At 42.9% G+C, this 14486-nt stretch overlaps 1 protein-coding gene across 1 annotated transcript in view; it reads right to left on the minus strand.

The window, feature by feature from the left end:
• Positions 1–372: 372 nt before the first annotated feature.
• Positions 373–14486, minus strand: part of AASS (aminoadipate-semialdehyde synthase) — a 49483-nt gene continuing 35369 nt past the window's right edge. The window contains exons 17-23 of the mRNA XM_028104928.2: positions 14266–14406; positions 8540–8707; positions 4782–4877; positions 3117–3232; positions 2356–2444; positions 1661–1837; positions 373–491 (exon numbers count right to left, since the gene is read on the minus strand). Coding sequence (XP_027960729.1) covers positions 373–491; positions 1661–1837; positions 2356–2444; positions 3117–3232; positions 4782–4877; positions 8540–8707; positions 14266–14406 — 906 coding nt within the window. The remainder of the gene's footprint in view (positions 492–1660; positions 1838–2355; positions 2445–3116; positions 3233–4781; positions 4878–8539; positions 8708–14265; positions 14407–14486) is intronic.

Genomic DNA, 14486 nt, shown 5'->3' on the forward strand with positions numbered 1-14486 from the left:
GAAAAATACAAAAATATAGCTGTGTGAAAAATTTTTTTCTTACTAAAAAGATAAGTTTATCTGCTGATCATAGGAAAATATACTCTCATAAGAAAAAAGTTGCACAATAAATTAACATTAGCACAATCTTCACTTTTGCATACACATGAAAAAAATGTAGAATTATTGAAGTTCTCTGGTAATTACTGGCATCTCCTGCTCCAAATGTTTTCATATTAAAATAGAGATTTATATTTTAAAAACATCATTGTATTGACTGACTCAAACAATATCATGCTTTATATTTCCAAGCAGCACATTAGCAAGCAGGTTTGTTGCACAAATGTTCAGAGCTACGGTGCTAGGAAGATAAAAACAAGATATAATTCTCAATTATGGTTTGATTATGCTCTGCGTTGTATATATAATGCCTTCTGCTTTAATTCGCTCCAATATTGGTCCATAGATGTCCTTTGAAAAGGGACCCATCAGGCCTTTACCTTTAATTTCACCTAGAAGAAAATAAATTTGTAGTTACCATTTTAAAGTTATTATTAAGGTTAATTTCCACAGCAAGAGTCACCATACCATAAATAGGGAAAGGTGTTAACTGCAGATCGAAAGCAGAGCTGGACTTAGGGATAGTATCAGAATTTACACATTTAACTGCATTAACTATTGCCAAAATGATCAGAGAATAAAGTGTAGTAAGAAAGTAAAGTAAACCTAACTTGTCTGCTTTGTTTGCTGATGCTTTTTTTAAAAAAGCCTAACACCAAGAGAATGAATTAAAACCAATCTGATTATTTGGGCACAATAATAATTGTGTTAGGATGACTGAAACAGCAAGTCTGAGTTCTTTCCTTAAAGCCCGTGATGACCTCACCCCTCATCACCTCTTCCCTCTGGTTCCTTGGTAACTACGTAGGTCGTTTAATTTGATATTAGCTGATATGCTACTGTAGATACATTGTTTCAGTATTTCACATTTAGATGCTTGATGTTTGTTACTCCCTTTGCACACTCACAAGGGCCAAATGAAGGATTATACTCAGAGGTAATGCTTACTGAATGTATAGGTGATCTTAACGGGAGAGAGAAGAGTTGAAATTTGAACTCACTTAGTTCAAAATATTATTGAGTTCAAAATATTTCACAATATACTGAGAAATGATGATTAAAAAACATGGTCTGTATTTTTGGGGATCTGGAAGTGAATACCCTCTGCTCTTTCAGTGTTAACGCTCCTAAAATATGAAAAATGAAGGGAAGAAAGAGTTAACATTGCCTGGGGGGTGATGTATGTGGTAGGAACTTAGGAACTTCATGTACTATCTCACTTCAGCATCACAAAAAAAATTAAAAAAAAAACACGAAACTGTGAATGAGGTTAACAATCCCCACTTTATGATAAGGGAGCTCTAGCTCAGATATGCTGAGTAACTTGCACCCCATCACTCTGCCTTCCTGTGATTGAACTGGGCCAGCAATGTGTTAAGTCTAAAACTCATGGCTTTTACTCACCATAAGGTGATCTCCCAGTCAGTATTTAGAACTTCTGAGACAGCTCACTTTTAGTGAACACCAGTGTCATATTCAAAAGTAATTATTTGACATCCAGGTACTGAATGATTTGGAGATGACATGGTGACAGATTCACATCTCCAACGAAAGAACTTACCATCAAGCAACATCTTGGCTGCCATAGCAGTGGGTAACCCCACAGTTTTAGCCATGGCTGAAAAGCCATTGATGTCGCCATAAACCACAAGATCAATAGTTTTATTTTCCAAATGTCCGGAAGGATGTCTGATTCCAAAACTGTCTCTCATCACAATCATATCTTTCTCTCCAGGGCCTTAAGATAAATAAACAGACATTCTTCAATGTCATTATCATCACAACTCCAATATTGCAATTCATCTGCTCCTACCCTTTTGCTCTCACAAGTTTCTCCTCCCATCATATGTGGTCTCTAGACAATTACCTATACTGCTCTTTAGCCCAAAGGCCAAGAGAAAAAACTCAAGAAGTGATAACTCTGGCCACGTTCCTTTGTCCAGGTTGGTATCACTGTCACCTGGCTACAGACCTGAAGGCACCCACTCTGCCCCCAAAAATCCTCCTTCAGCATTTCCCTAATGCATTAAAAGTAAAACTAATAATTTGTTCCTTTCCTATATTCCCCAAGTTCATTCCTATTTGATAGTTCTCTTATTCTTCCCTCTGAAAAAATAGCCCAAGTGCTCTTTCCCTCCTAGCATACTTCCCCATCCCTACTGCTTGGTTTCAGCCCTCCCCTCATATTCACTAGTTGTGCTGACTGCATCTTAGGGTGCTGCTTCTGGGATGTGTAGCTAATACCCAATGGCCTACCATAGGAGAGTTTCCTGGCCAAATGCTTGGAGAGTGCATCCACCACAGACTCTGCTTGAGGGACTTGTTCATCTCCAAGTAAGCCCAACCTGAGAAGCACAAGAGGTGGCTGTGTTATGTCAAGTCCTACACAGAATCTCACTTGGGAAGAAGGGAGCTCTTTGGATTTTATCTTGATAAAGGGAAGAATCACAAGATGACAGTCCAAGTTACAGGACTCTCCTACATTGTAAATAACAATAAAATAGTAATGTTTTAATCTTTAGAATCATCAGACTCCCCAAGGCAATGCTCCCTGGAGCTGAACTGACACATTGTAAGTCCCCGCTGTCGCAAAGCTTCACATGAGATTAATTTACAGGTTAGTTCTCCCACATTAGGGAGACCAGCATAATGTGCCACAGCTGTGTGAATGAACATTTTCAAGTAGTTGCAAAAGACTAGGAGACTCTCCTCCAGGAGAGAAAAAAATATCCCACCTTGCTTGGAAACTGAGTAGTTGAAGTGTCTCAAGTATTTCCCAAGTTATAACTGCCATTAAATTTCTCTCTTTATCTACTTTCTTATCCACACATGAACACGGTACTTGGCAATCTCTCCACAATAGGCCAACATTAGAACAGTAAATTAATCAAAGACAATGTAAAATGCCTGGTTCTATCTTGACCCCTTTTTGACTAGAAAGGACTAAAAAAATCATTGATATTTTTATTGATATTAAAGGAATCCAGTATTTTGCTAAGTTGACTGTGGGTGCCTACCATTCAGCAGCCTCCAGCTGGGTACTGTCTCCTCCTAGTTTCTGAAAGACTGCTTCCTGGAGCACATCATGCTTGGAGGAGGGTGAAATCCCAACCAGATCACAAAGGAGCTCTTTCTGGTCATAAAAATAAAGATAAAATTCTAAGTTCCTAATAAATAATCAGTTGAGAAATGATCCTATTAAGACATGTGATCACAAATGAACCTCAAATTTTAAATTAGAAGTAACTAGAAATAGTAAATGGTAATGCTTATACATATATCCAAACATGTCTACACACTCACCCATCAATAAATTATATTCCAAAACAATATTTCAGCAATAAAAATGGGTCATAACACAAAATCAACACTAAATGGATGGCATCATATTTACCATCACATCGTCTCCATTACTTTTTCACCCAATCTCCCTCACCCTCCAGTAACCCATTTTGGCCAGGATCAAGTGGAAGGGGCTCATTGCTACGGTTGCCAGTAGCAACCAGAGTTCTTTTGTAGGTTCAAGAGATGAGAAAGACCTTACAGATAATAAAATCTCAAAGCAGTAACACTTAAGCAATGGTCATAGCTTTTTGTACTTTCTTAAATAAGACTCTTTTCCAGGATTTCAAGGGAAAAACTTAAGCTCTCAATTAAGGAAAAACAAACTGGTTCACAGGCCAAATTTGGCTCAATGCCTGGTTTTGTAAAGAAAATTTTTATTAGAAGATATCCATGCTTGTTTACGTATTTGTCTATGGCAGAATTGAGTACGTATGGCCCATAAGTCCTAATATATTTACAATCTGGTCCTTTATCAAAAAAAAGTTTGCCAGCCCCTATTCTAAACTGTAGCTACCAAAATACTGAGACTACCCCTAAAAATACCTGTACCAACCCTCCCAATCTAGCTGTGTCAACCTCAGAATTCACTCTATAGATATTTATTCACTCCTGTCTAACATGTACATTTATGAAAGGTAAAACAGATTTGGAAGGCTCTCAGATACATGGAAAATGGAATCCAAAGCAATAGCTAGCAAGAATACCAAAGTGAGCAATATTGATCTTTTTCTCCTTGTGAGAAATTGCTGGCACTTCTACTGGAATATGGGCACACTGGTTCATGTCGGATGACCAACAAGTAACAGCTGGTAGTTAGGGGAAGCTCTGCTTTACATTCAATTCTAAGCCTTCAAAGTCCCTTCCAACCTGGAGACTCTAAGATTTTAATCCAACACAAATATGGGCATAAATTCAGTAACTGAAAACTCAAATTACTCATGGTTAAAAATGACCAAAAGAGAGAACTGATGGGATTTGGGGGTAGCGAGTCCAGTTCTGTGATACCACCAATAGCTCTCCTGGGTCATCAATTGCAGGAGGCCCAAATTTATCTACTGTCACTGGGTCACCACTTAGACAAGTGGTAGAGCCCAGAGCCCAAATCCATCTCTTCTCAGGGCTGAGGGAGCAAATAAATAGTACAAGCTGCTACAGGAAATAAGCCCAGTGGGTCAGGCCCATGATCTCTCCATCCTTCCACAACAAGGAAAAATAAGGGGTCTGGAGGGTTAGGGTTTATCTAAGCCACAGATAGGTACCTTGCTGGTCCAAACCAAAGTTCAAACCTGACCATTTCTGAAGAACAGCAAACAACATGTAATTCTGGAGTCACTCACCCAGGTGAGAGGGTTGGCCTCAGGTTGAAGGGCAGGGAATGCATCTCTGTTTATAAGACCCAGTTTTACAAATCCATTCAAAGCTTTGGCATACCCCTGTAAAAGAATTATTAAGTAGTATGTGAATTTTTTCCCTTCAAAGAAAAAACTTAAAAGGCTTTTTTGAAAAGAGGGATCTGTCTTTGTCATTCATGTAGAAGACAGGCTGAAAGTAGTCATCTGACTTGCCTGCATGGATGCAAACACCTTCAGGTTCAGACCGGAATCAAGAGTGTCACAGCAATTCTGCTGGCTTACCTAAAAGACCTTCAAAGACTTGGGTCTTTACTTCTGTTTCTGAGTAACATGGGAGGGGTATTTCTGGCAGCAGAAGGGCAAATGTCCTCATGTGTTATACACTTCCAGCTCAGCAGAATAGTATTTAGCAGAACAGTTCCCTCTCTTATACCCCACAAAAGAGATAATCCATTCTGCTGATTTGGAGCCACTATCCTAATGCACATAGGGAGCAGGAAGAGAGGTAGGAGTCAGAGGGCTTCTTCTGAAATCACACGAATGTGGGGGAGGGGAGTCAAGGAGGAGTTGGAAAAGATCCCATGGCAAGGTGACAGCAAGCTGGGTCTGCAAGGACACGCAGGTGATAGGCAGGCACAGGAGAGTAACCAAGGCCTCTCTGTCATACTCAAATGATAGTGTCTCATCTTTAATACTGGAAAGAATATTTGGGTTACTGAAGGGTAACTGAAGGCATTGCCCAGAATGGTGGCCCTCATGGATATGAACACTGCAACATCTTCCACCTTCTGGGGTTCTGTGGGAATGGCTGTCATCCATACACATCCTTGAGAGCTTTATTTAATTCTTAAAGCTCTTTAAAAAAAAAAAAAGATTTTATTTATTTATTTGACAGAGAGAGACACAGCGAGAGAGGGAACACAAGCAGGGGGAGTGGGAGAGGGAGAAGCAGGCTTCCCACTGAGCAGGGAGCCCGATGTGGGGCTCGATCCCAGGCCCCTGGGATCATGACCTGAGCCGAAGGCAGATGCGCTTAACAACTGAGCCGCCCAGGTGCCCCAATTCTTAAAGCTCTTAAAATGTTCTATTCCTGGGTCTACATGTTTGGCAAGAGACTATATCTAAAACTATCAGAAAATCCTAATTCCTGGGGCGCCTGGGTGGCTCAGTTGGTTGAGCATCCAACTCTTGATCTCAGCTCAGATCTTGGATCTCAGGGTTTTGAGTTCAAGCTCCATGTTGGGCTCCACATTGGGCACAGGGCCTACTTAAAAACAAAAACAAAAGACAAAAGAAAATCCTAATTCCTGAACCCCTTCAAAAATGCAACTACTATATTCTTAGAACAAAATGAAGAAAACAGAATCAAGAAATCTGCCAGCACTGAGGATGTTACGGCTTCAGTTCAGACTAGAGTTTCTGCTGTGCCTAGAGGCTTATGGAACATCCATTGTTCCTAGATCGCCTTTGGTTGTCTTCACTGACATCTTGTTTGATTCCTGGATCATGAGGACATCACATTCACAGGAGTACAGGTACCTGCCCTCTAGGAGCTTACAATCATTTTCAGGAGACAACAAAAATATACATAGAAACCTAACTAAAAGTACTGCTCAGTGCCAATAAATGTAATAAAAGCTTTAAAGAGTAAGAACTATAGCGGCTTTCTCTCTTTAAGAATAAACAGGAGTAATGTATGGTGATTAACATAACATAATAAAAAAAAAGAATAAGCAGAAGTTGGGGTGCTTGGGTGGCTCAGTCCATTAAGCAGCTGACTCTTGATTTTGGCTCAGATCATGATCTCAGGGTGGGGCTCCATGTTTGGCAGGGAGTCTGCTTGAGGATTCTCTCTCTCCCTGCTCTCATTCTCTCTCTCTCTAAAATAAATACAAATAAGCCTAACAAACAAATAAAGAGGAGTTGACGTTGAGAAGCAAAGCAAACCAGAAGCCAGACTTCATGTGCCAACACTGTGGAAATAACCTCTGCTCTTACGTGAATTTTGTGCACACAGGAATAACACCTGAGGCCCACCCCATGTTCACTGACTCCTGAGGCCCACCCCACGTAAGGAAGGGGGACAGGAAAAGTTCTGGATGAGGGACCTGTGATCTTAAATAACATGGTATGGAAAGCCTCATGAGAGCCAAGTCCTGAAGGAGCCAAATGAGAGTGTGAAGATATCTGAGAGAAAAAGTTCCGGGCAAAAGCAGCAGCTAGTGAAGAGAAAAGAGCAAGTGGAAAGCATGCACAAGAATGGAAGAGTTATCACTGATGGGCCTGTGTGTCTTCCATCTTCCAGAGAAAAAGATCATTAGTGAATGGTGGCTAACACCACATGACAAACCCCCTTTCTGCCCTCCCCAGGAAATCTCATGGGGCATCCAGATCTAAAACCAGATCTCTGATTTTCAGAGAGGTGGTATGTTAAGAGATGCTGCTTGGAGTGGGTTGAGAAGTGTCTCATAATTCACATCCACCCAGAACCTCAGACTATGACCTTACTGGGATATTTGCAGATATAATTAGTTAAGGATCTCGATATGAAACCAATCTATATTTAAGGTGGACCCTAAATCCAATGACTGGTGTCCTTACAAGAAGAAAAGAGGACAGAGGGACACACACAGAAGGAGGTGATACGAAGATAAGAGGCAGAGATTGGACCAGTGTGCCAAGTTAAAGAACACCAAGAATTGCAAGCAGTCATCAGAAGTAGAGGAGAGAGACATGGAACAGTTTCTCCCTCCAAACTTCCAGAAAAAAAACAACTCTGCCCACACTTTGATTTCAGACTTCTGACTTCAAGAATGGTGAGAGAATAAATTTCTGTTGTTGTAAGCTACATGGTTTGCAGCAGTTTGTTAAAACAGCCCTAGGAAACTACTACACTGATTGTCTTAATCTGGTCGTTCTTGTCACTACTCTTTTGTGATTAATACTTAAATGTGTGGTGGACATTTACATTTATACCCCTGGAATCTACACCCCACTTTGTGGTAAAAACATTTTAGATTTGGTTTGGGGGAAATGATGCTGACTGTATCTTCAGCCTTCAGGACATGAAACAAAAGGCAAAAGCTGATTGGCGTATTTTATCCCGCTGACCCCACTGACATTTTTAGCTATACATTTTCATTCTCACTGGATGTGAACCAAGAGGCTGGGGATGCTGTCACCACCGTGCCACCATGTACAGCCTGGGACTGCAGCCAGCACTCCAAGGAAGAGATGAGAGGCAAAGAGAAACCAAGCGCCTCTGAGGTCACTTGACCCCAAAACTCACTACACCTGAAGGTGACCAACCCTTCACCTGCCCGCCCCCCCCCCCCCCCCCCCCGCCAAGTCCTCATGAATCAGGCCATCTTGAGTTGTCTCTTAAAACATTCACTCAAACAGTGCTGAGAAAACAGACTCCAACCTGGTTTATTATCCTAATTATTTTCATTACTAAGAAAAATTAAGCGTACGCGTCACTTACATCAAAACAGGAAGTATGGGCGCCTGGGTGGCTCAGTCGGTTGAGCGACTGCCTTCGGCTCAGGTCACATGATCCTGGAGTCCCGGGATCGAGTCCCGCATCGGGCTCCCTGCTCAGCAGGGAGTCTGCTTCTCCCTCTGACCCTCCCCTCTCTCATGTGCGCTCTCTCTCTCTCTCATTCTTTCTCTCAAATAAATAAATAAAATCTTAAAAAAAAAAAAAACAGGAAGTATGTTTCATCTCAAATACAGCTGCTTACCTTATATCTCAGTGTCCCCCGCAGCAAAGTGTGCGCAGATGGAATGCCATAAATCTCAGCATATTTTGTACTGTCTCTGTTAGGATAGCCTTCCAAATTTAAGCCGGGGAAATAATCCATGGGAGTAACTGCATCAAGAAAGGAGATGCCCCCTGCAACATTCACAACCTGAAGAACATTGAAAACACACAATGGGGTTATAACATTGTGCTCCCCTGTGGACTTATCTGCATTATTTGCATAAAAAAGAAATCAACGGGGCGCCTGGGTGGCTCAGTCTTTAAGCGTCTGCCTTCAGCCCAGGTCATGATCGCAGGGTCCTGGGATCGAGCCCCCGCATTGGGCTCCCTGCTCAGCCGGAAGCCTGCTTCTCCCTCTCCCACTCCCTCTGCTTGTATTCCTGCTCTCACTATATCTCTCTGTCAAATAAATAAATAAAATGTTTAGAAAAAAAAGAAATCAACATTTTAAAAGAAAGCAATAGAAGATTTGAGAAAAAAAATTTTAATGAAACTACCATAACTGGCATCCCATACTCAAGCGATTCCACTAACAATTCAGAAGGCCATGATTCTCCCAAGCTTTAAAATCTGACTTAAATCTAGATGGCCTGAATTATGCCCCATTAGGGGTTTGTTTTTAAATAAACAATAAGCAAAAAGCAACAGACCCTCATTTCAATGGCTAAGCTCAGATAACAGTGGCAAGATCCTCACTTCACTCTTCACTTACGTGTGCCTTTGAATGTTGCATATCAGGCACCAGGCTTGTGCATTTCCGTCACAGCTAGCGTTAACAGGGCACCTACCATGTCCGTGCCAGGATCACACTCATTGTGGAGGGAAAGAGAGTGATGAAGAAGTTGCAATCTCTGTCTTCATTCCCTCCTTCATTCACTGAACATTTACTGAATGTCAGCCAAGTACCAGGAGCTGTGCTGGAGCAAGTACAAGGAGCTCACAGCCTGGACTAGTCACCCTACGGGTGTACGCTGGGGACAGGGAATGGGAGAGATGTCCCCTTACAAGAAAGACAATGCGTGAACATACAGGGAAACTCAAAGAAGTGCTACCCCTTACTGCTAGTGCTAGTCTTACTGCTGGTGAGAAGTCAAGTGAATTCCCAAGCTCTGCTATTTCTCCGTAATCCTCCTACCCGCTCCCTCCCCAATCACAGTCAAAATGCACAGAAGCATATTTTTCCCTTTGATTTTGATGAAAGGACTAAATTGTTCTTTTGGTGTGTGAGGTTTATGAGATGATGAAAAACATTCTGGCGTGATCAAATCAGGGCTGAGAATCTGGGGGCTGCTGGTAGAACTAGGTTTGTCCCTCCTGCACCACTGGAAACAGCTTCTGACCACATGTCTGCAGCTGCAAAAACCACCCAAAGGAGTCTTCTGCTAAACTTAATGAGCCCTAGAGTTTATTTGTAGATAGGTTCTGCATGTGCCTTGGTCTGAGAGAGAAAAAGGAAATGTCTGTGTAGGTCGCTGAAGGCCCAGAAGGAAATGGGCATTGCTGACTGGAGTCAGGCCTGGTGACATCTCTGCAGTTCAAGGCTTAGGTTTGCAGAGCACCAAGCACCACTAAAATTCTAGGAGTGAGAAGCTGAAGGACTCGAGGAGGACTTCTCATTTAACTTTCTTAGGAAACTCCCCTGGACTCACAGTGAACATTTCCAGAGGGACCATTTCTGCCCTATGGCTTTCACACTAATCTCTTCTATCAGAATAGTAAAATTAAAAAAAAAAAAAAATCTAGTAAGAAAGCAAATGTTAACCTTTAGGGTCTCCACACACATCTCACTTCTAGAACTCATGGCAATTCTAAAGTTTGTTTTTTACTTATTTGAAGGTGAGTAAATTGTTTTAAAGAAAAATTCTGTAGAGACTACTTATATTCCAGCACTTTACTAATCAGAAAGAAATCAGCTGGTTCATAAAAGTTTATCATCAGATCCTTGGAAGAAACTAGGGAAATAGCAGCTGAAGAGTCATGATTCACTTAAGAGACTGACAGCTGCCAAAACAACTTGTCCCCAAAATTCCAGGGTAATCACTGTCACTTGACCTCGATACAGAGTTGTATTTCTAGGGCTATATTGTGGGGTTCATGAATAAGCCCTATCCTATTTAATATTTTATTAACGGCTTAGATGAAGAAAGACATACTTATTTATTTGGCAGAGAATATGCATTTTTTTCTGACTCGACGGTGCTCACTCCCAACACCCACGGGGAGCAGAAATAGTGGTTCATGACCCACTACGGCCACAGGCTGCTCTAAATCCAGCTCTTCCCACACCCACACGTCTTTCCCCAACTACTGACTGACAATAAGCTTGATTGCTAAAGTGACAAAACATTTAAATACAGGAAATATAGGACTTGTTCTGAGCTAGGTGCCCTATACACATTACCTTTAGTTCACACAAAACTGAGAGTCACCCAGAGGCAGATTTGAACCTGGATCTGTCTAGACTCCAATGTCCATGTTCTTTCTACTACACCATACTGTCCCCCTAATTGTGCTTATTTGTGGATCAGTATTTCGAGAAGGCTACTGATTGACAAGGTGCGGCATTCCAATCATGGCACTTGCTAACTGCATTCAAAATGGTTGCGGGCAATGGAGAGTAGCGGCTCTTCCTACAAAGGAGGGCTGGGTGCTGCAGTCCAGCTAGGGGCAGGCAATGGAAAGAAAGCTACAAAACCTATCTCAGAGCTGTTTTCAGAGCAAACATGATCCACGTGGTGGACCCACGTGGTGGATCACGCTGCATCCATGTGGTGGCTCTACCACGTCACTCCCCAGTGCCACCAATGCCCCACCGCCCTTGGACTAAAAGAAGACACAGCCGCTGTCTTCCAAATATGTGGAAGGGAATCATATTTGCTAGAAACACCATTAGAAGTTAGAAGTTAAAAATGGTGCCAGTGGCTGGAAATTCCTGCAAGGATGCAGGACAGTAAGATACATCCTAGTTCATAGGCCACTGCCTGAGTTGCTGGAAAAGTTTAAGGCTTCAACCTTAAGCAGAAGCCAGAGAGGTCACCTGACTCTCCATCATGACTCCCTGAATTATATAAGGGCTGCTCCGTGGTGGGGGTGATAGTGGCAGAGGGGATGGGGGGGGCAAGAATACAAGAGAAGCTTTAAAAAGTTTAACAATCTGTGCTGGGAGACAGACAGATGCACTTGAATTACTGAGCGAATAATACAGCATCCGGAAGCTTCTTACACACAACGTGTGGGAGTCTGGACAAAAGAATAGTGAATGGGGGCTGGAGTGGTCAGGAAAAGCTGCATCCACAAGAGGGAACTTGAGTGGGACCTTGAAAAAAGTATCATTTTAGCAAAGAAAAGAAAAGCATCGTGTTTTCTCTCAGCCTCCCCCACAGTGTCGGGGAGATGCAAAAAGCATTCCGTTTTTACAAAAGGAGTTTAGGATGAAAGGGAAAAACTTCAAATTCAATATATACAACTTCTGCTGCCTGAAAATAATCTCTTGCTTTTCCTGAGCACTCACCACCCTCAATTTGTTGACATAGCTCATTTTTGCTGGGGACTTACCCCCTGCCTGAGAACCTGCTGTTAGGCAGATTGCCATCTATTTGACCCCAGTGAGCCCCACTGCAAGTACCCCACACGGCTGGTGTGATTCTGTTTATCTTCAGACCAGGAGCCCAAAGCTCAGAGAGATTCACAGAAGTTCTAGTACCACCCAGCTGGTCATGGCAGAGCTAGAGCACAAAGCCAGGCCCACTAACATCAAAGCCCGTGCTCCTTCTCACACACAGGCTGCACTCTGCTGACCCTTCCATGGTTATCACCCTTTCATTTATATGGCCTCCTGAAAATAAGCATTTGCCCAATGGAAGCAAGACATTTTCCCTGCATTCACAGATTAGTGTACACCAAACATGGGCCAGTCTCTTTATCAGGATGGCAGGAGGTGGAAGGAGCTGCTACACGTGACAGGAGGCAGGCAGTGGCATATAAGGACGTGCTTGGCAGAACGTCAGACTGTTTCGGGCCCAAACCTTCATGATTCTTAGAACTGGAGAACTGGGTGGGACATCAGTAGCCACATTACCATCAGGAGTCTGATGCCCAGTGGACCTTCACCATTGCCTGGACTTTGGTGGTGCGGTGAGGGATGCCAGCACTTGGACCGGAACTCAGGGGTCCTGGTTCATATCCTGAAACACATGCATGTGTAGCATCAAAGTGTCCTGCTTGTTTGCTAGTGTTTTAAGTGCAGCCACATATAGTCCTCTGGTCATTAAGTCAGCTCTTCCCAAGTTCAGCTGCACATTAGAATCACTCGGGGGAGTTTTTGAAAATCCCCAAACCCAGGCAAATCAGCATCTCTGGGGATGGGCCCAGTCATCATTATTTTCTATTTTCTAAACTGCCTAATGATTCCAATGTGCACCTAAGGCCATGATGTACACTCTACGCATCGTAAGCACAGAAGACAATACCTGGTAAGAACGTTCACTTTGTGTCTTTCAACTTCCTCCTTTGTACACAAAATACGTTTAAATTCAGATACACTGGAATTTAATACTGCTCCTTGAATAATTTTTGTAAGACACGCAGCTGATCACATCATTCACCACTCCCCGCAGGGCTAGGGAGAGGTGAGGTGTCCAGAGCACAAGACTTCAAGAGGAGCCCTCAGTCCCGTCACATGTGTTCCTTACAGGAATCTTTCCTTATGGCTACAGGCACGAACTAGGAAGGCAAACGAGTGCGCTGTGGGCCCTGGCTGTGCCACGTGTGGTCTCTTGGACTGTGGCTGAGTTAGCTATGCTTCCTACGCTTCCTACTGAGGTCGCTAAGCCACCTACTAGGGTGGTCGCAAGAATCAACGAGGTTGGTGCTCAGCAGTTAAGGTGGCAGCATCCCTGCCCAGCTGGCACCTGCTTCTCCTCCCAGGCCAAGCACATCTCTTTTCTGCTTTCTTCTTCCCCATCCTCACCAAGGTCAAATCAACTGCCCTCTCATCTGCGTTCTGTGGCACCGTAGCACACTCTTAGAACCTCTCCTGCCGGAGCTTAGCCACTTAACCCCGTGTCTGTCCTACCTCCCATGAGGCAATCTGGTAAGAGAGAAGAGAATACACTTTGGGATTAGTTACACCTGGGTTTGAATCCCAGCTGAATGATCGTGAACATTCTCTTTGAGCCACAGTTTCCTTACCGCAAGGTGATGAAAATAACACTGAATTCATTCTGACACACAGCAGCTGGGAAAGAAGGTTAGCTTCTTTCACTGACCCACTAAACCCTCCATTCCAAGAGCCACCCCCATTCCAGCTATGAGTTCTCCGAGCTCAGGAACTTCATTCAGTGTGACAACCTTGAGCAGGGACTCAGCACATATTTAGGACCCAGTAAATGTTTGTCCTGCTGAAACAAATCACAAGACGACTGTATTTATATATGCAGACAAGTTGAGAAGTAAATTTTCAAACTGCAGAAACAACTTGCAAGAAGGTGAAGAAGAAAGAATGAGCACAGGCTTTGCTGGGAACAGCATGTAGACCACACTAAGTGGAACAGAAAATACCCGCTGGGAAACATTGGTGGAGGAGAGAATGGAGGACACACAGCACAGCCAATATCAAAGGTCTCTGTATCAGGGAGGAAGAGTGTGGACTTTCTGAGACAGTTACTGCAGGTTTGTATCTCTAAAGCTTTGCTGATAATCCTTCACCTTTCCATTGAGCAGGTAGGTGGCCGGCTGCATTATGTTCATCAAAACTCCCACTGGACTCCAGCTAAATTTGTATCTCAAAGGATTGTCTGAATGTTCAGGGGCTGGAAGCCCACCACAGTAGGAAATATAAGATTCAATCTGTAAAATAAGGGATGAAAGACAATGACAGAAATGGGGTAAATGAGGTAAACTTGCTATGTTTTCTTTTTCTTAAACTT

This window comes from Eumetopias jubatus, unplaced genomic scaffold (genome assembly GCF_037043125.1).
Source record: "Eumetopias jubatus isolate StellerSeaLion01/CBP00866 unplaced genomic scaffold, mEumJub1_p1.0 scaffold_14, whole genome shotgun sequence".
NCBI lineage: Eukaryota > Metazoa > Chordata > Mammalia > Carnivora > Otariidae > Eumetopias > Eumetopias jubatus.